The sequence below is a fragment of the Catharus ustulatus genome, chromosome 8 (assembly GCF_009819885.2).
Source record: "Catharus ustulatus isolate bCatUst1 chromosome 8, bCatUst1.pri.v2, whole genome shotgun sequence".
NCBI classification, from domain to species: domain Eukaryota; kingdom Metazoa; phylum Chordata; class Aves; order Passeriformes; family Turdidae; genus Catharus; species Catharus ustulatus.
In genome coordinates, this window is record NC_046228.1 from 4704175 (window position 1) to 4727466 (window position 23292).

Consider the following 23292-nt stretch of genomic DNA (forward strand, 5'->3'; position numbering starts at 1 on the left):
GAACAGACACATCTTACAAGTTTCTATCTGTTTCTAATTAAGTTAATGAACACTTACAGCCATCAGAATGAATCTTTCTAAATCCAATGTGATCCTTCAGTGTACAAGATGTTTAAACAATGAAGAAATGCCAATAAGGTGTAGCCAGGCACATTTTCCCCTCACTTTTTACAGTTTGGATTAAATTGAATTGACTGGGATGGAGTTTTAAGCCATATGCAGTGCTTTTGTAATACAAAGGAAATGTTATTCTCTTGATTTGGGGGTCCTAAGCAACTGCCATAACATAAATTGGTGTGGGGGTTAGAAAATGCAAACTTTAATTAGTATTTGTGATTTAAAAGTTTGGATTTATCGATATTCTAAATATATCTGCTTTTAACATATGTGTAGCAGACTGAATCAGTGTCCCTTGAGCAGCACAATTGTCTGTCCTCTGGTGTGGTTCATAAAACCTTTGGCTTGGACTGCAAAATTCTCAAAAATGTGTTAATCCAAGATCACCATCACAGAGATTGTGAAACAAATGGATGTATTTTGAAATTACTTTTTTTTTTCTTTTTTTGAGGACATACCTTGAAAAATAAAGATATCCTGGCATACTTCAGTTCTGTTTGCATTGAAGAGATGATTCTTAGATGGGTTTGTGCTTAAGATACTCTTGTACATTTTGAACGTTGTGATATTTGATTTTCCAGCAGAATAATTTTTTTTTTGGGGGGGAGGGGATGGGGAAGATTCAGGGGAATGTGGGGAAGGGCAAGGAGTGCCAAATCCTGTAGGAGTCATTTTCCATCCTCAGAAGGTGTTGGGAGCACAAGAGCAGGAATTAAAAGTTCAATAATGTGGGACAAGTAGAGCGATCGTGCAGATTTATTTCGTGCTGAGGACAATGAGCATGTGGGACTGGTTTCCAAATGTGATAAAAGTTAACAGCTGTAATTAGGCCCAGGCACAGAGCAGCCATGGAAGGGACACCACAGGCATGTGCTGAGCCACACTCCAACATCCACCAGGGAAACCTGTGCCAGGGTCAGACTTTCTGGAATGATCCTCCTTCACTCCCTGCTCTGGTGACATCATCCCAGCTCCTCACGTGGAACGTAATTGATTCCATGTTTTAATTAATTTAGCCAGCAAATTGATTGCTGTAATCTGATTTATTTAGCTGATAAGCTACTGCCAATTGCTTCAATTTTTCCTATTTCATGGAAATGTTTGCATTTGTAATTCTCAGTTTGACTCTTGTCTCTGGTTTTTTCCTCCTCACATATCAGTCTTAATGAGGACTTTGTCCTTCTTTTTGAAAGAACCTCTTGCTGCTTTCTGCCACGTTCACTTCTATGCAGTTCAGATATTTTAATAAATAGTATTTAACTCTTTTGCTCCTTCAGATTTTTTCTTTCCATTGTTCTAGAGCTGTAACTCCTTAAAGCATAATCTCTAACTTTTGTTTTTTGTACTGGCTTTTCCTAGAAGAATGGTATCATGGAATGATTTGGATTGGAAGGGACCTCAAATCCCATCCAGTCCCATTCCCTGCCATGGGCAGAGACACCTTCCACTATTCCAGATTGCTCTAAGCTCTGTCCAACCTGATTTTGGGCACTTCCAGGGATCCTGGGGCAGCCCCGGCTTCTCTGGGCACCCTGTGCCAGGGCCTCACCCCCGTCACTAAGAACAATTCCTTCCCAAAATCCCATCTGCATCCAACCCTCCTGCAGCTTTAAGCCTTTCCCCCTTGTCCTATCACCTCCACCATTAATTCACAGATTTAATCATGTGTTTGATGTGTCTCTCCCACCAGTAAGAGTCACTTTTGATTATGTTCTTGCTAAAGTCTCTGTAAAGATATCTGTGCAGTTTTCATTCCCTGCTAACCAATGACTTAGAGTTGCTTTCATGTGCTGTTTCCAAGTGCTTGTTGGATTCTAACTGTGATTTCCCCTTCTGTCTCTGAAGAGAAATTAATAACTCAAAATGCAGAACATTCCTGTGTTCTTCTAAATAACTTGGATACTTCAAGGAACAGAAAAGCTCAGGTAACAAAGGCTCTGAGAAGTGTGGAGGACACACATCTGATGCAGCACAAAGCTTGCTCAGGTTCCCCAGTGCTGACTCAGTGCAAATAAAACTCCCCAGAATCAGAGTTAGACATGCATGTGGGGTCCATCAAAAATGGGTCAGGCCATTAATGAACCTCTAAAGCTTTGACTTTGCTAGTCCTGATCTGCAAAACTGCCTTGTGCAGGCTGCTGAGGGCCTGGACTGCAGTCAGGGAAGTGGATTAGGGAGAGCATGCACGGGAATGAGAGAATCACAGGAATGTGAGAACATCTCACAGTGCCCCTGCCTTCAAAACAGAGCTGTGCCTGCTGTGGTCCTGCCTTGAGTGCACAGTGCACTTAAACTGAAGGCTGGAAGTTGATTAGATAACCAAAATGTGCAGTTAAAATAGAAAAAAAACCCAAAAAAACTCGAAACGCCCTGGGTGTGCAATTAATATTGTTCATTGGCACTTCACATTCTCATTTCTCATATTTGAAGTCATCAAGAACAGTGGAAAATTCTTTTAACTTCTTTTGAAGTGACTGCTTCATTTTGTCCTCTGGAAGAACATCTAAAAGTTAAAAAGTTATCTTTGTCAACTTGCCATTGACTAGATTATATTCCTTTTGGTTGTTGTCATAGTATCTTGACTTTGGAAGCACTGGATGCTGTTTCCAGATGGGAAGTGGTCAGTCCCATTTAACTGACATTTTCCCAGGTACCACTAGGTTTTTTTGCACTGCACTCCTAAAAATCAATTCCTTGGAGGAATATCAGTATCAGTCCTTGATATGACAAGAGGAAAACAGCACCAGGTTGTACCAGGGGAGGTTTAGGTTGGATGTTGGAAGGAATTTCTTCATGGAAAGGGTTGTCCAGCCCTGGAACAGGAGTCACAGTCCCTGGAGGGTTTTAAAAGCTGTGTGGATGTGGCACTTGGGGACATGGATTTGGGTTTGGCAGTGCTGGGTTAATGGATGGACTAGATGGTCTTAGAGGACTTTTCCAACCTGAATGATTCTGTGATTCTGATTTAAATCTTACCCTTCATGCACATTTTCCAGTCACCATTTTCAGGATAATATATTGAGGTAGGTTACAGTAACTGTACTACATGAGAGCTCCTCAAATAACCCAGGAATTTTACACATATTGTTTTATGTGCATCTCCTCCAAGTGAGTTCAGTTGGATTTTAGTGGTGTTGGCAGGGATTGTTCCCAGGTAAGGCAGAAGCTGTGAATTACAGCAGAGCTCTGAGCTGCTGTGAGTTGCTGCATTGACAGGAAATGTTTTCCCCTGGTCCCTGCTGGTGTTTTCTCCAGGAATAAGGGGACTCCCAGCACAGTGAGTTCTTGTTTCTGCTGTTCTGCTGCTCCTTGGTGTGCAGCTCCACATCCTAAACCAGTTGTAGGAGTTCAGGCACAAAGCCCCAAGTTTGGGTTGGAAGATGCCTTCAGGATTTCCCTTCATTGCAACTTCTCAGTCTTTGCCCATTTTAAGGATCCCTATACCTGTAAAACTGAAATTCCCCTGTTTTAAGAATCATCAGTAATGTTTTGATAAAGGTGCATTTTTCCACTAACAAATGTTCTTTTTGAGCAGTGGTTTCAAAAGTTCCTGTTTTTTCTTAGAGTAACTGCAAAGATTTGGCTGATTGAGAATACCCTGAGCATTTTACTGTACTTCCTTTGTGACTTGTGCTTTCTGGTTTTAATTAAGAATTCTTTTCGTTGAGTTTTTGTGTGCTGTTGTTTATGCTTTGTTTTAACTGTGCTCTCATTTTGGTTTGAGTTAGTATTTTTGTACCCCAAGGCAGAGGGGTCTTTAATATTCCTTAATGTATGAGTCTAGCTTGAAAGAAGCAATATGAGAAAAAGCACATTTCAGCTCACTGTTTTATATAAATATGGCTACTAATGGGTATTGCTGATTGGCCTTTTTGTTTTTGAAGATGACATCCTATACCTTGCTGGTGAACAAAAGAAATTATGCTTTAAATTGGGTAAGAAATGAGCTTAAATTCAAGGGTCACAAAGATTTGGCTTCTGACTGCTGTGGAATAATTTTCTATTTGCAGTAATTAATATCTCCTATGTTTCAGTCATAAAATTGGAAAAGTTAATGTGTTTCTTCCTTTTGCAGTTTCTTTGTTTTAAAAGCATTGATCATTAACTGTGACAAGGTCATGTAAACCAGATGTAGCTTTTCTTTAAAAAAAAATTCAGCAAGGCTGTAGTGTTTCTCATATGAATTAACATCACCCTGGTGTAACCAGCAAGGGATGGTGCTTCTTTTCATCATTTTTACACCTAGGTTGAAAGTTTGAGTATCATGAAACTTTTAATCTCCCTTTAAAATGAATTTAAAATTCTTTTCTTTGATGATTGCAAAAATGGGAACATTCTGTTCATCTTTAAAGACTATGCAAATCCAAAGTGCTTCAAAACTGAAGATTAAAAACCAACAACATGAAACATAATCAAAACCCCAGCACATCCATGGGCTGGAAATGCAGCAGTTGTCAAGTGTTTATCTTCATTCTTTTTGTTCTGTGGATTTAATGCTTAGAGGTAAAAATAATTCTTTTGAGATTGCATTTTTAAACAAAATGGAAATTTAATTTATAGTGTGAACTTCCTTCAATGTCTGGTTTCAAAGTGAATCACATGTTTCAGTAATGACACAGGTCTAAATATTTTTGATTTAGGGTTGGTTCTTTGTCTTTTCCTTTCTTTCACTATTTTATCCTGCTGTGGTGGGGGGAAAAATCCAGGTTCTCTGTGTAGTATGGATGCAGAATTACAAAGTGATGATGGCCAAATACTTTCATTATTCCAGAGAGCTGAAGAAGCATTTAAAGAAAATGAAACATATGATCAAAACCAAAATAATTTCAGAGTTTAGCAGGAGTACCACATTTCTTTTTTATGAGTTAGAAATGCCAGTCCTCAGTTAGGCTTCTTACTAATTCTGAGCCCATTCTGTACAGAAAATATAAGAAATATTTTCCTGTGACTAATGTGGGTTGTTTTGGAAATTGGCAGTCGTCCATTCTCCTATTTAGAAAATAGGAAAATCAATAAATTTGTCACTTTACTTTTAATTATTTCTTCACTTGTTTTCCTGTAAGTGGGAAAATGCACTTTAAATGAAAGTTAGATTGCTTCCATCTCTAGATTATACCCCTAAGAAATTAAAAAATACCATTTTTGTGAGGGGGAGGAGGGAAGAGGTGCCATGGCTCTAAAGAGGAGCAGCACAGGATGCTGCAGCTCAGGCTGCCCTTCCACATCACTGCTGATCAAAGCCAGCTTGGCCCAACTCAGCCACCACCAAAAAACTGATTTAATAATAATTTTCTACAGAAACTTTGAGCCATCACCCTTTTCTCAGTGATGTTGGCTCTCAGGCTCTTGCAGAGCTCACTCCCCACTCCAAGTCTCACTGGTCCAGCTTTGCACGTGCTTACCCAGCTCTGTGACCACATGGAGCTGCTTTTCACTTCAGCTTGTATTAGGAGTAATAATAAAGGTTAATGCATGGGAAGAATAAAAATTTTTGGATATGGGCTCCTCCAAATAATGTTAGAAAAATGCTAATCCACTCCTGCGCTGTAAGGAAAAAATCCTGACCATGAAATTCTGGATTTCTTTACAAAGGAAACTGCTGTGAGTAAAAAAGGTGAAATAACTCCTTATTTCATGCAGAAATTCTTGTCAGCATTTGAAAATTGTATTTTGGCTTGGGAAGGAGCTTGTACTTTTAGGGGGAGGTTGATTTGGGTTGCGCAAAGAAATCAGGAGTGGATTGTACAGGAGTTTGTTGGAGCTCCTTGTGTTTCTCCTCATCCGTGGAGTGTGGGAGGTTTTTTTGGGGTGAGTGCAGGCTGAGGCTGCCTTGGAGCCCTTGTGGTGAAGGTGCTGTGTGAGCTGGGTCAGGAGCTCAGGGCAGTGACACCAGGACACCCCAGTGCCTGCAGAGCCTTTGGCTCACTCTTCCTCCTTGCTTTGTTTTCTGCTGGTACTCAGCAACGTATCTGATCCACTTTGTGCTTTCAGAAAGGAAATCCTCCATATGTGGATTCCATTTAACAGTGCTGTGTGGCTGGGAACAGAACATTTTAACACCTCTGTGCAGTCTTTATGGGGTCACAGTGGCAAGGTTGAATTAGAAGTGAAATCTCTTCTATATCCACATTTCAATAGACAACTGCAGCATAAATAATTCACTGCTTTAGAAATACAGGGGAGAAAAGAAAGAAGTGACAGGTAATTTATTCAACAAGAATTCACCTGTATTTTTAGCTCTGAGACTTACAGGATAATATTTCTATTTTAAGTTGGCAGCTGCAGTTGCCCAGTTTCCTAAAGTTACAGGAACTTTCAGTCTGCATAATTGATTGCTCTGTATTTTGTGTATCTACCATGCAGACTGTATTTATTGATAGATGTAACTGAATTAAGGGATGAAACCTTGTATATCTTTTATGTCAAACGACAGTGTCTCTTCTGTAGACTACAATAAATCAACAGCTCAGGAGGTGAAAAATGAGAAAGTGTGAGGAGGAAAAAATAAGCACTTTTAAGAAACTTTTTAGTGGTAACAGAACTGTATTCAGTAATTACAGTAATGACTAAAATTGCCCTAATATGCTGTTCCACTGTCTGATCAGTCATGGTCTTTCCAGAAATGGAAGTCACTAAATAAAATTTCTTCACTAAAGCTTGGGAATAAAAGTATGGGTTTTTTTCTTATTTTCACTAAGGAACTTTTTTTTTTTAATAAAGCATTTGGTCTCGTTTTGAATTGTGATTGCTGCTGTATTCCAGCACCAGCCACACAGGGAAGGCCTGTTAGAATTTAACTGGCATCATCTTGAATAGAAAGCAAATTTTATCACTCAACAGGAGCAGATATTTAATTATTCTTATTGGGAGAGTAACTTCTTTGAGAAAGTGTGCCAGAGCCTAATCTGCTTTCATTTTGTGTTAAATTATCTTAAATTTATTCTGCTTATATTTAAATTGTGTTTAAAGGGAATAGTTTCCTCAGTTCCCATGATGTTGCCTCCAGACCAGCAGCAAAGGTGGCTGAGGTTTAACTTTCAGATTTGTTCTGATGGTGACACAAGTTCCTGTTTGCCACCTCTGAAAGCTTAACTATGTACCTGACATTATTTTACTTTATACTGAACATCTCAGTAAAAGGGTTCTTCTACAGATGGAGTTTAAAAGCATTTATGGAGTTTACATGCATTTAAGTACTTTTACAGAAGGTGATTTTTGTTATTAAAGCTTTGATATTCAGGGGAGTCATTGGAAGTGCAGGTAATCATTGTAGAAATTTGGAATGTTATTTTTCATTGCAAGAAGGCAATGAGTAAAAGTGGAGGAAGAGCACAAATGGTGAGCAGCAAGAGCAGAGTTCAGCTGAGCCAGGAAAGCTGCAGTGAAACCAAGGGTACAGTAGCTTTAGTCTCTAAAGAAATCAAACCTACAAGCCAGAAGATGAACTCACCCACAGTATCAGGCTTGGGGAGTGTTTGAAATCAGTGAGTATCAAACTCTGAGTAGGGACCAGCTCTGAATGCTTCTGGAGCTGTAAGGGCTCAGCTTGGCCTAAATCCATCTCAGGGCACAGACTGGGAGTCAGCCTAGAGGTACAGTAAATAGAAACTTTCCAATTTAAGAAGTTAAAATAACTTTACACTTGTGTCACCTCCAGAAGCTAAATTTGCAAATTTTTTCTTGGTGAACTCTCAGGAAGGAGGAGGAGGATGTAAGAGAAGAGGCAGAAGGGCTGGTAGTAAAACCAACCTATTGGGATATCAGGGAGGTGTTGGCCACACATCAAACCCCTGATGGATTTCAAAGAGGGAGAGAAAGCCATAAAGTGTTTTTGACTTGGTGTTTATCTAAAGCAATTGCCAACAATAATTAGTGGGGAGCACAATCTAAGCAAGTACTACTCAGATTTTCTTCCTTCAAACCATGTTTTCCCAGTTAAGTCTTAAGAAACACATTGTGCTTTCATGTCAGGAATCAAAACACAGATAAAAGTAATGAAGTCATTCCAAACTTGGTAAAGCAGCCTTCATTAAGTTTCACATACTAAATTCAGGCAATCAGCAGAAAAAAGTTTATAGGTCATTACTGTGGATGAACAGGACAGGTTCTTCAGTTCTTCAGAATGTCTTGGATAGAAAAGCATTTCATGGCCTCCTTTAAAGCATAAAGAAGCATTAATTAGAAGCAGAAAGAAGGTCCAAAAGGAAGTCTTTGCACAGTTCATGTCCCAAAATATTGACATTCCAGTAAGCATCTCTATTGTTACTAGAATTTATATGGTTCTATTCTCAAATAGATAAATCTAAGATTTTGGATTTACTCTTCTTGGTGACTTTTTGAACCTAAGGTTCAGAAAAGTCCAAGATTTCCCACTATTTTGTAATAATTTTACTGATTTATCCTGCAGTGGGCTCAGATGTGTGGCATATTCTCTGAGTTTCTTTCAAGAGTTTTTTAGCACTGTAGTGCAAATTTTTCTGACACACAGCAGCCATATAACATTATTGTTCACCAGCAGGAGCATCAGTGGGATTCATTAAAGTAAGGAAGGTTTCACTTGTTCAACAACACTCTTATGTGCATGATTCTGGATAAATTAAGTCACAAGAGGTCTGTATGGGAAGGAAATAAGATTTAACTGTAATATGTGTATCTTTGAAGAGGAATTGTGTTGTACCCACCCAGGGAGTGCTTGCATTGCTCACCCTGTTGATGTACAGCGCTCAGGGATCAGACTTAAGGACATGTAACCCCTAGAATGAAACTCAGAAACCAGTGTAACCAGGAAAGGTGGTTTATTACCTGATGCATACCCAAGGAATCAGCCTGGAAGCTTCTTGCTGGTTCTAATACCTTTGTCCCAGCTGGTGTGGTGGGTTTAGAGGGGGTTCTGTAATGACAAGTGTCTCTGGTCAGTTCTGGTTGAGTTTTTCCCAGGCAGAGTTTGACTTCTGGCTCCAGGAGCACTAAATGAGTGTAACTTTTTTAATACAGCAGTAGAGTTGTTTTCAGAAATGCCCCCCATCACCATTAGAAACGTGTGATGCACGATTTACCTTCCCACACACTGCAGACACACTTCCTCTGCAGGCTGGGGTTTGTTGCCAGCCGTGATTCAAGAACCCTCTGCAGCTCAGCTCAGCTTTCACCTGCACATCTCTTACTCCATGCGGTTTTCATTATACATATTGAGGTTGGAGGTGCTGTGCACACCATAAATAACAGGTTTTGTGTTCTCTGCTTGCCTCTGCAGTGGATGAAGGTGGCCTGAAGGAGCTGGGCAGGGTGAAGGTGCTCCTCAAGAGAACCGTGATGCCTTACAGCGTGTACAAGAAGCGGAGGAAGGGGCCGAGCGACGAGGCCAGCGTTCAGCAGTATGCAAGCCTGGTGGGACAGAGCTGTTCAGAGAGAATGCTGCTCTTCAGGAGCTGAGTCCCCAGGAGATGGCATTTCAATGGCTCCACATTTCATTGCACTGCCACTGGATGCTCTGTACCATAGCTGTGTGCTGGTGTGCCCCCTCAGGCTGGAGCACAGCCAGGCTTGTGTCAGTACCTGGTACTGTGTGTAAAGGCCAGCTCCAATCAATCTTACAGTACAGCAAGGCTTTAGCAATAGGAGTTTAGAAAAACACGCTTGCAGTATATTTTAATTAAGTAGTTCTAGCCTTTCTATGCATTATGAATAATTCTGAGTATCTAAGCAAAATGCAAAACAGGTGTCTTTTTTTGGGTTTTATTTTGTAGAGACAAAGGTTGACTAAATCTAGATTAAGAACCATTAAATTACAGATGTTTTCAAATAGCACCTTGGATATCTGTCATTAACAATTGCTGTGAAATCTGTGCTCGCATTTATATGCTCCTAAAATCTTGCAAGAGGACTGAAACATGCTATGACTTTGTGGCATGATACAATTTTATTTCAGCAGTATGTTTAAAAAACAGGAAGGAATTCTTTTCACTGCACATTCTTCATTTGTTTAAGGCAGTGAGTTGGTATCAGAGGTCTCAGTGAGTGTAGGAGTTTGTGGTAGGTTCTCAGTGGCAGGGGATGCAGTGCTTTGGAAAAACCTTCCCCTTCAGAGAAGAAGCAGAACAGTTGCACTATAAATATACCAAAGATATGCAGCCAAGTGGCAGAGTGGTTTTTGGTATAAGCCTTATCCTTTGTCTAACAAGAGTGGGTATTTCAATGCACATGGCTAATGTGGAGCTCAGGAGCTTCATCCTGCAGCTCTCAGGCACATTTAGAACTATGCTAACAAAAAAAAGACATAAGGTACCACTGCTGGGTTTTGTTGCAGGTGCTTTTTTTTCTGCAGAATTGTACAGGAATACTTAAATACCATATTCCTGCTTTTTTACTGACTGTTTTGTTTCCGGTGCAGCAACTCATGGGTTAACATCTTTAATAACATTTTAGTAAATACTTCTGTTGGAAACACAGGAAGTTGTGATCCTTTATGAAAGCACTTTATTATCTCATATATGAACATTGTCTGTGTCCCTGTTAAGTCATATAAGTTGGAGGAATTTGGGGAAATAACACTGTTGTATAATTCAGTAATGTATTACAACATTGTAACACTACCAATGCATTTGTGTTTCTTATCTTCTTGGATAACAGGGGCTGGTATTTACCTTGAATCAACTTGGAGTTTCCTGCTAGCCTTTGAACAAAGATTCTTATTCAAGGATATGTGGGTGGTTTTCCCCAGAAAGGAAACAAATTCAGTTTTACCCTCTGAGGGTTACATCTCCTGTCATTCATGGGTTCATTGATGTAATTTTAAACAGTTGGCCAATATTATTAACCATTAATTTTTATGTGGAGCAGACGTAAGAACTTGGGGAATCAAGTGCAATGCAGATTTAACTTTGTTTTTCATATCTGTTTGATATGAAATTGGTGTCATATTGTAATATTATTGATTGTACAGCTTCAATAGCAACTTTAAAAAGTCATTTTGTGTTCTGTTAATTGGGCTGTATAGTATTGATCTAATCCAGTCTGCAGCAGAAATGGTCACTCATGTCACTTCATACTTGGTGTGTGTTTATCTGTTGCCTGGTACTGAGAAGTTTCTTTGCACTGTACCTTCTATTTGTCCATGCCTTACCTCAGCCTCCTGCCATGGGGAGAGCCACTAACTAATCCTCATGAAGATTATTATGAAGAATTCCTTTCTGTGGAGAAAATACTTTTACCACTCTGTCAAACAGTGTAACATTTTCTGCCTACACAGTGTGCTGAAAAGTGGTGATGCCCATATGGCTTGCAACCAAAATAAATGAGAAAACCTTTTTATGTGATGTAAAATCAGTTAACAGGCACTGAGGAATTTCACTATGAATTGCAAAATCTTAAAGGTTATCAAAGCCATTTAATGACAGCCTGGCTGGGCTCCTGGAGAAGTTAAAGTTTCTGTTAACTTTCAAGGGAGCAGACTTAATGTCCCCACTGAGAGTTCCTGGAGAGCTCCATCTCTTTGTGCCCGTATTTGTTACTGATATGCCTTGGATCAGACTTTTATCTGATGCTCCCTTTCTCTTGGGGAGCTTTTAAGGACTGCAGTTAAAGCAAAGTGAGAGAAGTATAAACCTGAAAAGTGAGCACAGCTTGGAGTTGTCCTTAGCAAATGACCATTTCCTGTGAGCCTGAAGTGGTGCTTTCACTTTCTGACCTCCCCTGGGACTGCAGCACCACGGCAGCCTGGGCTCCTGGCTCCTGCTCAACTCAAATATGGATTTATATTAAAAAGCAAAACCAGGCGACATTGGGATTAACTCAGAAACTGAGTTCATCCCCTGTGGTTTGCTGAGCTCTGACTCACTTCAGTGTTATTTTGGAAGGAAACTGGTGCAGGATTTTTGAGGGCTGATACTTCTATCCCTGTTTTTGGAAGGGGGACAGAGGTTGAGCATGGAGTTCTGTAAATTTTGCCTGTGATTCACCACTATTACAATATTATTTAATATATTGTCGTTGACAATTATTGAATTTAGAGATATTTAACTTAGCACAAACTGTTTTATAAAAGTTTTTTTTTGTGTAGCCAGTTTGTGAGAGTCAATCCCCAATGTAAGGTTGCCTTGTTCTGTCATCTGTTGATAAATGAGCATAAAAAGGTGGTAAGAAAATGCAGAGTTGTTACCAGTGCTAAAAAATGCCATTTTTTGTTTTAATTGGAAAGAAGTGGGAAGCTTACACATGTCCAGCATTGACACGTGTCAGTAAATTCAAAAATCTGCATGTTGAGTTTGTAATTGCTTTTTAGCAGGCCTGTTTCACTTGCAAGTGTAGAAAATAAAGTTATTTCCAGTCTCTGTGAATTATTATAAGAAATAATAGCTCTGAATGTGATTTCTGCACTAGTTTATAGAAATTTCATTATCCTGGAGAGCAGCAAAATCAAAGAATCCATCAAAGGATGTCAGCCTTTAGAAGATACCTGCAGGTTTAAAATCATGTTCAAAACACATGACCTGTTTTGGAACTAAGTTTTACTTCCAGCCAGCCTGATTAAGGAAGAGATTGCATGAAATATAATTGATACTTTTCTGAGTAGAATAAAATAAAATGAAGAGACTTTTCACAAAAAGTGACTAGACAGGACTAGCTATTTATTTGAGTTCAGCTTGGTTAAACAAAAACCTGTCTCTGAATTCAGGAGCCAAACCAGCAACACAGAAATTTGTGTGCATAAAGATAACCAAGCATTTATCATTTTCTGAACGAATGAGGCATAATTCCAGCTAATTTTGGATTCCTGAAGGAAGATTTTCTGAAAGCCCAGCACCAGCATGGCTGGAAATGCTGGTGGGACTTTTTCTGTTCCATCACTCCTGTGGAGTCTGCATCCATCAGGCTTTTTGAATTTCTTTGCCAGGTGATCACTCTGAAGCTTCAGCCTGATCAGCCACAAGTTTCTGAATTCTTTCTCATCCTGCTTGTCCCAGATCATCCTCCAGACATGTTTTAAGTGTCCTGACCAGACTCCCCATCTCCACTCAAACCTTAATGTCTCTTCTTGCTCATTCTGTCCCAGCCCTGCTGCAGGAGGAATTTGCATTTGGAAGGGTGAGGGCAATTTTCAGGGCAGAAATCATCACTTTTCAGGGAATCATCAATGTTTCCCAAAGCACTGTAGCCACATCTTGTACCAATATATTTAAAAACCTGCACCTTCAGTCACACAGACTGAGTGTAAAATGCTGAATTACTTTTGCACTTGCCAAATGATTTGGGGTTTTTAAAGTTAGTCAAAGTGAAGGATCACAGGAGCAGATGTGCTATGGTAACTCATCCTAAATGTAGCTAATTATGGTCAGTGAGTTTCTAAATAAAAGTGTTCTAGAAATTAATCTACAAGATGCATTTTATAGTACATTTTAAAGCTCATCTCATGAGAGCTTTGTTTTCTAACAACATTAAAATAAGAATGGAATTTAATTAATATATAAACCTAAGCACAGCATATATTAATGCTCTCTTTATTAATACAGAACAGTCTTAACTCTGGAAATGGTTTTACTGCTCATCTCAGACAAGTAGCAGCTCAGAAGCTTTCTGGCTGTATGACTATATTTTCTTTCTGTTTTACTGTTTTGATGTTTATTCATTTCCTTTATTATAACTATTCCCATCAGATTTTTGTGCTTCCCATCAGTTATTTCCACTTCAGTTTTGACACACAATACATGTGTCTGCCAAAAGTCCTGCTGAGAGATTGCTATCAGGACAAAAGAAAGTGTTGGAAAGTCTGTTAAGTAGTGAGAAGAGAGCAGAGTCCACAGGGACAGTCAGTCTGCAACCTTTGTGCTGCAGAAAAAGCGGGATTTATTTATAATTTAGTCCGCTGCAGGCTTAAATAAATGTGTCAGATTTCATTCATTTCCCTTTGTCTGTGACATCTGATTGTCATTGTCCAGGAAGAATCAATGGGGCATTGTGGAACAGAAAAATAAATGAAGGGCACTGCACTGCATTTATGGCAGAAAGATGAGTTAAGGAATGAAATCCAGCATGAATTCTGTTGGAATTCTCACTCCATGTCTGCACAGGAGCAGGAAAGTGGAGTCTGGATGGGGCTTTCAGAAAATGTTTGTTGCTTCTCCCCTGTCTCCTCCAGGCTGGAGCAGAGCAAGGACACATCCACCCCCCTGAGAGGATCCTCAGTGTGTGCATTCATCTCTGACAGAGCTCCTTGGGCTGATTCTGTGCAGTAAATACTGAAAGACTGAAAGTTTTCAAAAGCTTCTGTCTAATTTTCATCCTTCTGGTTGCTCATGACCCTGCTTTGGTTGGTCCTGCCCGTGCTGGGCCATCACTGAGGTTCCTCTTTGCAGCAGCACCAGACTTCTTTGGGAAGTGTTGCCAACTCATCCTGCTGTGTTTTTTCTAAATTAACAAATCCCAGTTACCTTTCCAAATTTGTGACTTTAAGATAATTTATTGAGCTTTCTTAAGTATTGTCCCACTAATCCACTTTTTTAGTGCTGCTCCAGTAATTGAAGCAACAATGATTTCAGTGTTTTACATTGGCAAATAAATGTTGCTTTTTCAAAATTATAATCACCATTCTAGCTGATTTTTCTGCTTAACATAGATCCCTCTTTGCTGTTGTTTTACCACACTTGAGTAAAATATGCTGGAGATCCAACCCTCACTGTCCCAGCACACAGAATTTTTCTCTCCTTAGCTGCTCTGAACCTGCAACCACCAGATGGCATTTCCAGCCTGTGCAGGTCACTGCAGCACTAAAGTTATTTCTTGTCTGAGTATCCAAATTTTCTGAGTCTCACTCTGAGTTTAATTTTTTACTCTGCTTTTAATTGGGGTCTATCAGAAAAAAAAAATAAAATTGTCAGAGGGGTTGACAAAGTCCAGTGGTGTTTTAGTTGAATGAAGCACAAATTTGTTAAAAATGAGGATTAAAAGCTGTTTCGAGACAGTTTTTATAACCCTGAATTTATTAGATATATTACCAGTAAATTACTGAAGATCCATAGGACGATTGCAGAGGGGTCAGCTGGCAGATTTACCTGTGCCCAAATGCTTTTGGTGCTGCTCCTTTCCATGTTCCATCCAAACCTGTGCAGCTGGAGCATCCATGATGTCTAATGTGCATTATTTTTCTGCTCTCTCCATATTCCTCTTTCATTCTTAACCTTATTTTGATACCAGGATTTCTTTCTCACCTCTGCAGGGAGTTCAATGAGGTCAAAATTAGGTTTTAATAGTGAAATAAGAGGTCAGGAGACTGCAACATTTCACAGTGCCAAGGGCACTGCAACCCATTTGTTTTGTGACTGTATTTGTCTCTGTTGCTCAAGGTGAAAGCAAAGACACATCAGCTGGAAAAGCAAGGTTCCCAATTATAAATTAATTATGATTTTTAATACAAATACAGTATTGCAGTGCCCAGAAACCTGGAGGAGGCCTGGCTGCAGCAGCTGCTGAGTGCATCCTCAAGTTGAGATTGTCCTCATCCCTGAAATTTTGGCAGTCCATAAAATCCCAGATGTGTTGAGCATTCTCCTTCCTGAGCTGGCTGTGGTAAAGGGAGTGAAAAATGCTTTTCCTGGGCAGGGACATCTGACACAAGATGAGGCTGCTCAAATCCCCATCCAGCCTGGATCATTCCTGGCACACTCACCTCAAATCAACCCAGGTGATCCTCTCAAACCTCCTGTGCTCAGGAAGTTTTCATCCTGTGTTAACAGGATGGAGCCAATCTAGGAATCCAGTGCAGGATGATGGGATGGGAGCTTCTGCACCTTCTTTGTGTCAGATATTAATACATTAAATCTACATTTTTCTTTTATTGCCTTATATTGTAAAATAAAAATAGTATTTACACTCTGTGGGGAAAGCAGAACAATTAAATAGAAAAATGAGATTTGCTAAAATTAAAAATGGTAATTCCTGAAAAGACAGAACTCTCCTAAAAAGAAAAACCCCAATCAGTCCAAAGGAGTGAAGCTGTCAAAATTCACCTCCCATATGCAGAGAGAATTGTATGCCTGAAGATTCTGATGCTTTTAAACAGCTGCTTCTCCATCCACTTCTATTTTGTTGTTGTGCTCTCAGTTTTTCTTCTGCACACAGGAGCATCTCTCAGTTCTGTAGACTTTGGAAAGGGAAAATTTATCTGTGGCAGGGGCTCAGGAGCAGCTTTAGCCAAGTGCTGTGTGCTGCCTTGCAGGGTGACCTGGGAGAGCAGAACACGGTGACATTTGCAGTGGATCATCTATTGATTCGTGGGACAAAACAAAGGCAATCAGCAGGAGGGCTGTAATTGTTTCATTAAGCCCCATGAGCAGCACTCTCCACATTGATCCAAAAATGCCTCGGAGCTGCAGCTTCTCAATGTCACGACTCTCCCCACGGGCACCTTGTTTTTTAATTTGCTGCTTCTTGAAAGTGCTTTGAAGTCTCCCAGCATCCCTGAACTGCTCTCCCTGAGTGTCACCCTGTGCCAGGTAAGAGATTAAAATCCAGGCTGCTGAGTGGGAGTGGTTTCCTCCCCTTCTGTTTTTGTTCAGGCCTTTAGAAGTGACTCCACTTTTCTTAAAAGTGAGGTCAGGGAATTCAAATACACCCATATCTGGCCTTCACCAAGCTCCTCATGATCAGGCTCCACTGAGCATGTTCATTTTTTCTTACTCTGCATCAAGCAGAGGTGAAATGGTGGCTTTAAAAGCCAGCAGTCCATCCTCATTAGAAGCCCTGCAGTCACTGGTGATGTGTAGAAAAGTTGGATATTTAATAAAAAGTTCAGTTCTGTTCTCTTTAGAAGCCCTGCAGTCACTGGTGATGTGTAGAAATAGCTGGGTATTTAATAAAAAGTTCAGTTCTGACATTAATAGTTGGATATTTAATAAGAAGTTTGACTCTCACATAAGAAGAAAGCTGTTCCCCAGTTCCTCTTCCAGCCAACATCTGGGATTCTTCCCAAACCTCTCTGTACCAATGTTCATTATTGTATTTTATAGTAAGTAAAATCAGGTTTACAATCTCCTGAACCTTCTGGTGATACTAAAAATACAGCTAATAATTGTCTATACATCTTGTTTTTACTGGAAATAAAAATCCTCTGGACTGAGACATAGCCATGTACTATAGCCAAACTGTAAACACTTGTCCTCCAAAAAAATGTTGAAGTTAGGGTGGAACATGGATTTATAAGCTCAATTGTTTGCCTTAATTGTGTTACCTCTGACATCACAGGCTGAGTAGAATAACCACATCTCTTGTGATTTCAGCCCTTTGTGAGAGTTCTGTCCCTTGTCCTGCTGCACACCTGCGCTGCTCCCTTTGCTGTGTCAGCTCCATCAACACCTCATGCCTGGCACTCTGCTCAACAGTTCTGCCTGTGGAAATGTGTGTGGAAAGATGGTATCTGGCCATTAGATGCATTATCTGAGATCTCACAATGTTCTCACCGAGTTAATCCTCCTGTTTTTCAAGGATTGTAGTAGTAAAGGATCATAAATTACCTGCAGTATTGTTTTTGTTGTTAAATTGAACTAAGAAAAATGGAGGGCTTTTTATGTGCCAACTATTTCCTTAGCTGCCTGCAGTTCTGTGCAAGTCTCCTGTTTTGGGTGCTGAGGTTTTTCACAGTGAAGTGTGGTTGTGTTTGAAATAGAAAATGGTAAAATCCAGAGCTTGTTAGAGTTGGTACAAACCTTCACCGAGTTTCTGATGATTCTGATGTTTGTAGCTCGGAATATTTTGCACACATGTTCCAACTTTGCATTCACAACATTTGTAAAACCAACAAGTCTGTAGCAGACACGAGAGCTACCATCAGGAAACTTGTTTGACAGTTTAAACAGGCAGCATCTGTGTTTCCTACATTTCATAGTACACAAAAAAGAACGAGGATTGCCCATAGCTCAATTAATTCAAGATGTTGTCGCATGGTGGAACTCTGTTTTGGAGATGTTAAAAAAAAATCTAATTGAAAAAAGGGATTTTGCCCTCCTATTTGGCTGAGTTTCATCAATATCACCTCCTCAGTGGAATAATACTGGGAGCAGTTGGTTTGAATTTGGAGAATTAAGATAAATTGGTGGCCATCAGGGCTGTCCTCCTGTGCTTCCAGCTACATCTCTGTTAGAAGTGAATTTGAGATTTTCAAATTTCAAAGCAGTGCAGATTTGAATTGGGGGCCACTTAAGCTTCTTTTTAAAAAAGCACTGAAATTGTCACCATTACCAACAAAAAGAGCAGTTGCCTTGCAGGGCTTGGGCTCAGCAGAACACATAAACAGATGCTTAAGGCAAAGCCCACGAGGAATGTTTTGATGAGGTGGAGTCCACAAGAGCCAGGACACCACAGTGTGGTCCAGCCTTGCAGCAGAGGACGTAAAACATTACAACATTTTGGTTATAATTAAAAGCACCGTGTTCTGGCATCTGCTTCCAGATTTTTGTTGCTACAGAGAACTAATATAAAATAAAACTAATATAAAATTTGCTCTTCTGTGACAAAGTGCCTTCAGCTCACCTAAAAATTGGCTGGGTGGGAGGAGTGGGAACATTTTCCCAGAAGCCGTAATTGCGGATCAAGTTGCGATAGCGGTGTTGAATGATATCTGAGCCCGTGATTTCAGCTCTTGGCTGCACTGAGGCTCTTTGCAGGGTAGGAGATTATTCCATGTGTTGTGTCTGAGCCTCTGCCTCCTGCCTCTGGTGGCATGAGGTACTTCTGCTACAGGAGCAGGTTTCACACAGGCTGTGCCATGGCAATGGCTGGTGAATTAGCCCACAAATAAAACCGGGTTTGTGTCAGTGTCTTTACTCAGAAATCCTTCCCCACACATCATTCTGGCTTTTTGAACATGTAGTGAAAATCATGCATGCTTACTTGAAAATTTATGTGCTGACCTGAATATTATCTCTGGGGAGGACTCCTTGGGTCAGTCAAAGTGAATTAAAACCAAATGCATCTGTTTTCCATGTTTACTCTTTCCATAAACACAGCCACATATGCAGTGTGCAGCTGCTGTCCTGAAAGGTTTTCTTCCCCTGCTGTTTGGGGGATCTGTGCTCTAAGAGAATATTCTATTGATGGTGCTGCAGAAGGAAGAAGTGATGCTGGACCACTTCACAAATCATTTATCAAACTGGAAGAATTTCAAGTAAGGTAAGATGAAGTCAGGGCTGAGACAGTCGGTACACAGAGCATTTCAGACAATAAAAGTAACAGAAGTCAATGCCTTTCCCCTCTGCTTAGATCAGCTCCAGACAAAATGAGATTGAAAGGTACAGAACATTTCCTTGGGGGAAGATGAACATTTATTTTTATTGATTAGGGCTCTCAGGCTGTGACCTCAGGCACTCCTCACAGTTCCTTCTCCCTGCTTTGGGCCCTGCTTGCTGCTGTGTTTGCTCTGACAGAGCAGCTTGGATTCCCCTTTGGCAGTGAAGGCTCCTCAGAGCTGTTCTGATGCTCCTTTTTGCTGTGTCCAGGCCAAGCCTGACACCAGGAACGTGCTGAGCCACTTCATCCTTTGGATGCACCATTCCTGCTCCTGAAAAACAGAGGATATTTAATCACCCCACCAGGAGCTCTGACATCCTCAGGCAAGGACACCGAGGGGCTGGAGCGTGTCCAGGGAAGGGAACGGAGCTGGGAATGGGCTGGAGCCCCAGGAGGGGCTGAGGGAGCTGGGAAGGGGCTGGAGAATCCCTTAGGGAGCTGGGAAGGGGCTCAGCCTGGAGAAAAGGAGGCTCAGGGGGCCCTTGTGGCTCTGCACAACTCCCTGACAGGAGGGGACACCGGGGGGATTTGGGATCTGGGAACAGGGACAGGAGGAGAGGGAACGGCCTCAAGGGGAGATGTAGATTGGATATTAAGAAAAAAACTCTTCACAGACAGGGTTGTCCAGCTCTAACACATCTGCCCAGGGCAGTGCTGGAGTCCCATCCCTGGAGGGATTTAAAAGCTGTGTGGATGTGGCACTTGGGGACGTGGGGCAGTGCTGGCCCTGGCTGGGTTAATGGATGGACTCGATGATCTCAGAGGCTTCTCCAACCTTAGTGATCCTGTGATTCCATAAAGGGAAAAGAGCCAGGGTGGGGTAAAGCCCAGCAAAGATTTGCTCTATCAAGAAGATGACAGATAAGGTGAAGCTCAAGGACAGATTGCAAGAGAATTTTTATGAATGAAAAACACGGTTGAGTGGAAATGTCTGGATAACAGTGAGCTGGATCAGCTGACTTCTGAAAATCCTCCCTCCCCACCTCAATTATTCTTCAGTTCTATTATTGAGATTCTAAGATGGATTCTTCCTGTGCTATCCCTGGCTGTGGCTGAAGGGGAGCACGTGATGGGAGCCACCAACCTGGGGAAGAGCACGTAGTGAAACCCGTTCCTGGTTGAATAGGCTTGCAGAATGTCAACCAATTTCCCCAGCAGCCAGGACCTTTTGGACTCATTCTACATCCTTTTATTGCCGTTGCCATAGTGAAGGACACTAATTCACCTTTGTGGGAAACTTAATAAAAATCAGTCCATGGATCATTAGAAATGCTTGTGGTGAATTTTAGAGACAGGCTTTTCACAATCTGTTAATCCACTGGCTGAAGAGTTGGTTATCCCATTCTCTTGTGTGGGATCTTTACAGGGCACAGAGTGACTACAGTTGTCTGGAAATAGGCAAAAAAAGGCTCACAGCTACTGTGTGGTTTAATTTAAATGCCAAAATTACCTTGGGGGTGACTGTTTGCTCTTCAGAGAATGGAGCTGCCTGGGAAACCCTTGCAAAGTACTGAGAGCACTGAGCCGGGCTGGCATGAATCAGAGATTGTCATTTAGGGGCTGTTCCACACATCCTGAGGATGTGTTTGGGCTGTCAGATGAGGGTGGCAGATTGTGCAGAGCCAGATTTCAAGTGACACCCTGGGCCAGTCTACCTGGGTTACAAAGACAGAATACACTCAGCTACCCTGCAAGATCTGCTTTTAGTTCGGAGGTGTGTGGATGTTGATTTTAAAACCTTGTTTTCCAGTGTTCCCTAAAAAGGCAGGAGGAAGGCAATGGGCAAAAACAACCCAGTGTGAGCACTGGGATGTTTACTCAGTAGGGCTTTTCTGGCATTTCATTTCACAGCAAACACTTTTGCTTACAAGTGAATGTTTCTCACATCCAAACTCACGCAGCGGCTCCACCGTCCGCAGCCAGACTTGGATCCCCGCTCTTCCTGCCCCCCCAAACCCCAAATCCAAGCCGTGGCAGGGGATCCCTGCATTGTGCTGGGGATGGATTGTGCTCTCAATGGGATTAGGCTGGGCAAGGGGTGAAAGGCTGTGGGAAAACCTGCGTGTGTCATATTTCCCCCGTCGCCTGTCGCAGCTGAACGTCGCCACCCTGCCCACAATGGGGTTAAAAAAGTTAAGGGAGACTGTTGTGGTAGCTCGATTTTGAATTATGTATTCATGGATCTGCATAATGGCCTTTCAGATGGGGTATTGTTGTTCGAAGCACAATCTGGGAATTGTGGAAGAGGCGGAGGAGGGAGAGAGGGATGGAGAAGCACAGAGGGTGAAAAACGGGGAAAACTTAAGACTTAATCAAAGGAGAGTGACAAATTGTATGAAATGAGATTTTCTCCCCTGCTTACACTGTGCCTACAGGACAAGTTTTCACTTGGAAATGCTGACTCCTCTCCCAGCCTAATAACACTTGTGTTTTTTCTCTTGGCTAAGCTCTGAGAGCCCTGAGAGCTGTAAATGCAGATCCCTGCTCTGCTCATCCCTGCTTGCCCAGGTCCTTCTGGATTTTCCTGTCTCTAGCACAGGTGAGATGAGCAATGGGAGCTCCCCTGGTTTGCTCTGCAGCCATCAGACACCCAGGAGAGGAAGAGAGATTTGGAAAGGGGTGAAAGTGGGAAGGGAGCAGGGTCAGCTTTCAGGAGAGCCCCAGTACAGAGCTCCCCATGCACCTTTAGTGACACAATCATCTTTCATCCACAGCTGGAAGAGGATGGGCAGGAGCAGTGAGGGGAACCCTCTTTCCTGCTTCTTTAATGGACACAACACAACACTGGGCTCCAAACACATTTTCTTGTGACCAAAAACGATTATTTCTATTATTTACTCCTCCCCTCCGTTATATAGGAAATATAACAGAAAAAACATTTTCTCTCCCAAAGAGTCATTCCAAAATGCAAGGGACTCAAATTATGCTGTAGCAGACCCTCCTGAAAGCCTTCAAGACCCTTGTTCAGTGTGCCAAATGTGCTCCTCGACTGGGAGAACACATCCCCTTTATTCCACAGCGCTGGAAAAGTGAAGAATTTCCTCTCTGCTCCAAGCCGATGTACAATCTGCAGGAATGTGCCCAAATAAACTCGCTGATTTGGCATGGCCAGCACAAAATTCATTAGTAAAACATACATTATAATGTCCCCAATCAGATGTGCTGCTGCTGAACAAACGTGCACATTGTCAGTTGTGACAGCCTCTGGATTTTGGCCCAAAGCTGCAGTGCCTTAAAGCACAGGGATTTTCCATAGCATCTATTTTTAGTAATTATATAGAGCCTGCTCAGGGTAATACCTGGGCTCCTCTTGATGTTCAATGTATTTATTCTCCCTGTGAGGTCGGCAGGAATGAACACAAGCCAGCTCAGCCGTGCTGTGGCTCTTTTCTGCAGCATAGCTGGGAACTGGGGAGGTTTGTGCCTCTTTATAGGGGAGGCCCAGCCACAAAGCACAAGCTCGAGGCCTTTTTAATGCATTAGGTGCAATTAAAGGTATTTCCAGAAATGTCAGGTGGCCACCTGCTATTGGTAGAGTGTGGACAATATGTTTTTATCACTTCTTGTTTTTTTTTCTTGACATTTTGTATGTAAAATACCACAGTTATGTAGATATAAACACAGTCCATTTTATAACAACACTGAATTTTCATCTCCCAGAACTCACAAGCCAAGGAGGAGATGCACTTGCTTTAACTGAGTTGTGAAGGGACTTTTTGGAAGCAGATTGAAAGTGATTTTTTTTTTTAATATAATTATTTAGTCTCTTCTGGAGAACTGTCTGTGCTGGGCTGCCCAGTTTGCTTGCCCATCATGCAGGTCCATTCCTTGTGGAGCTACAGCTCACCCTGTGAGCTCTAACTCCTTCCCCCTGTGCCACCTGGGCTGGGCTTTTCTCTC

General features: G+C 41.4%; 1 protein-coding gene across 4 annotated transcripts in view; it reads left to right on the forward strand.

Annotated features, from left to right (window-relative positions):
• The window catches only part of ATE1 (arginyltransferase 1), a 69610-nt gene extending 57158 nt beyond the window's left edge, over nucleotides 1-12452 (forward strand). For all 4 annotated transcript variants that reach the window (XM_033066164.2, XM_033066163.2, XM_033066160.2 and 1 more), the window contains exon 12: nucleotides 9371-12452. In XM_033066164.2, the coding sequence (XP_032922055.1) occupies nucleotides 9371-9549 (179 nt within the window). In that variant the 3' untranslated portion in view covers nucleotides 9550-12452. The remainder of the gene's footprint in view (nucleotides 1-9370) is intronic.
• Nucleotides 12453-23292: the final 10840 nt, after the last annotated feature.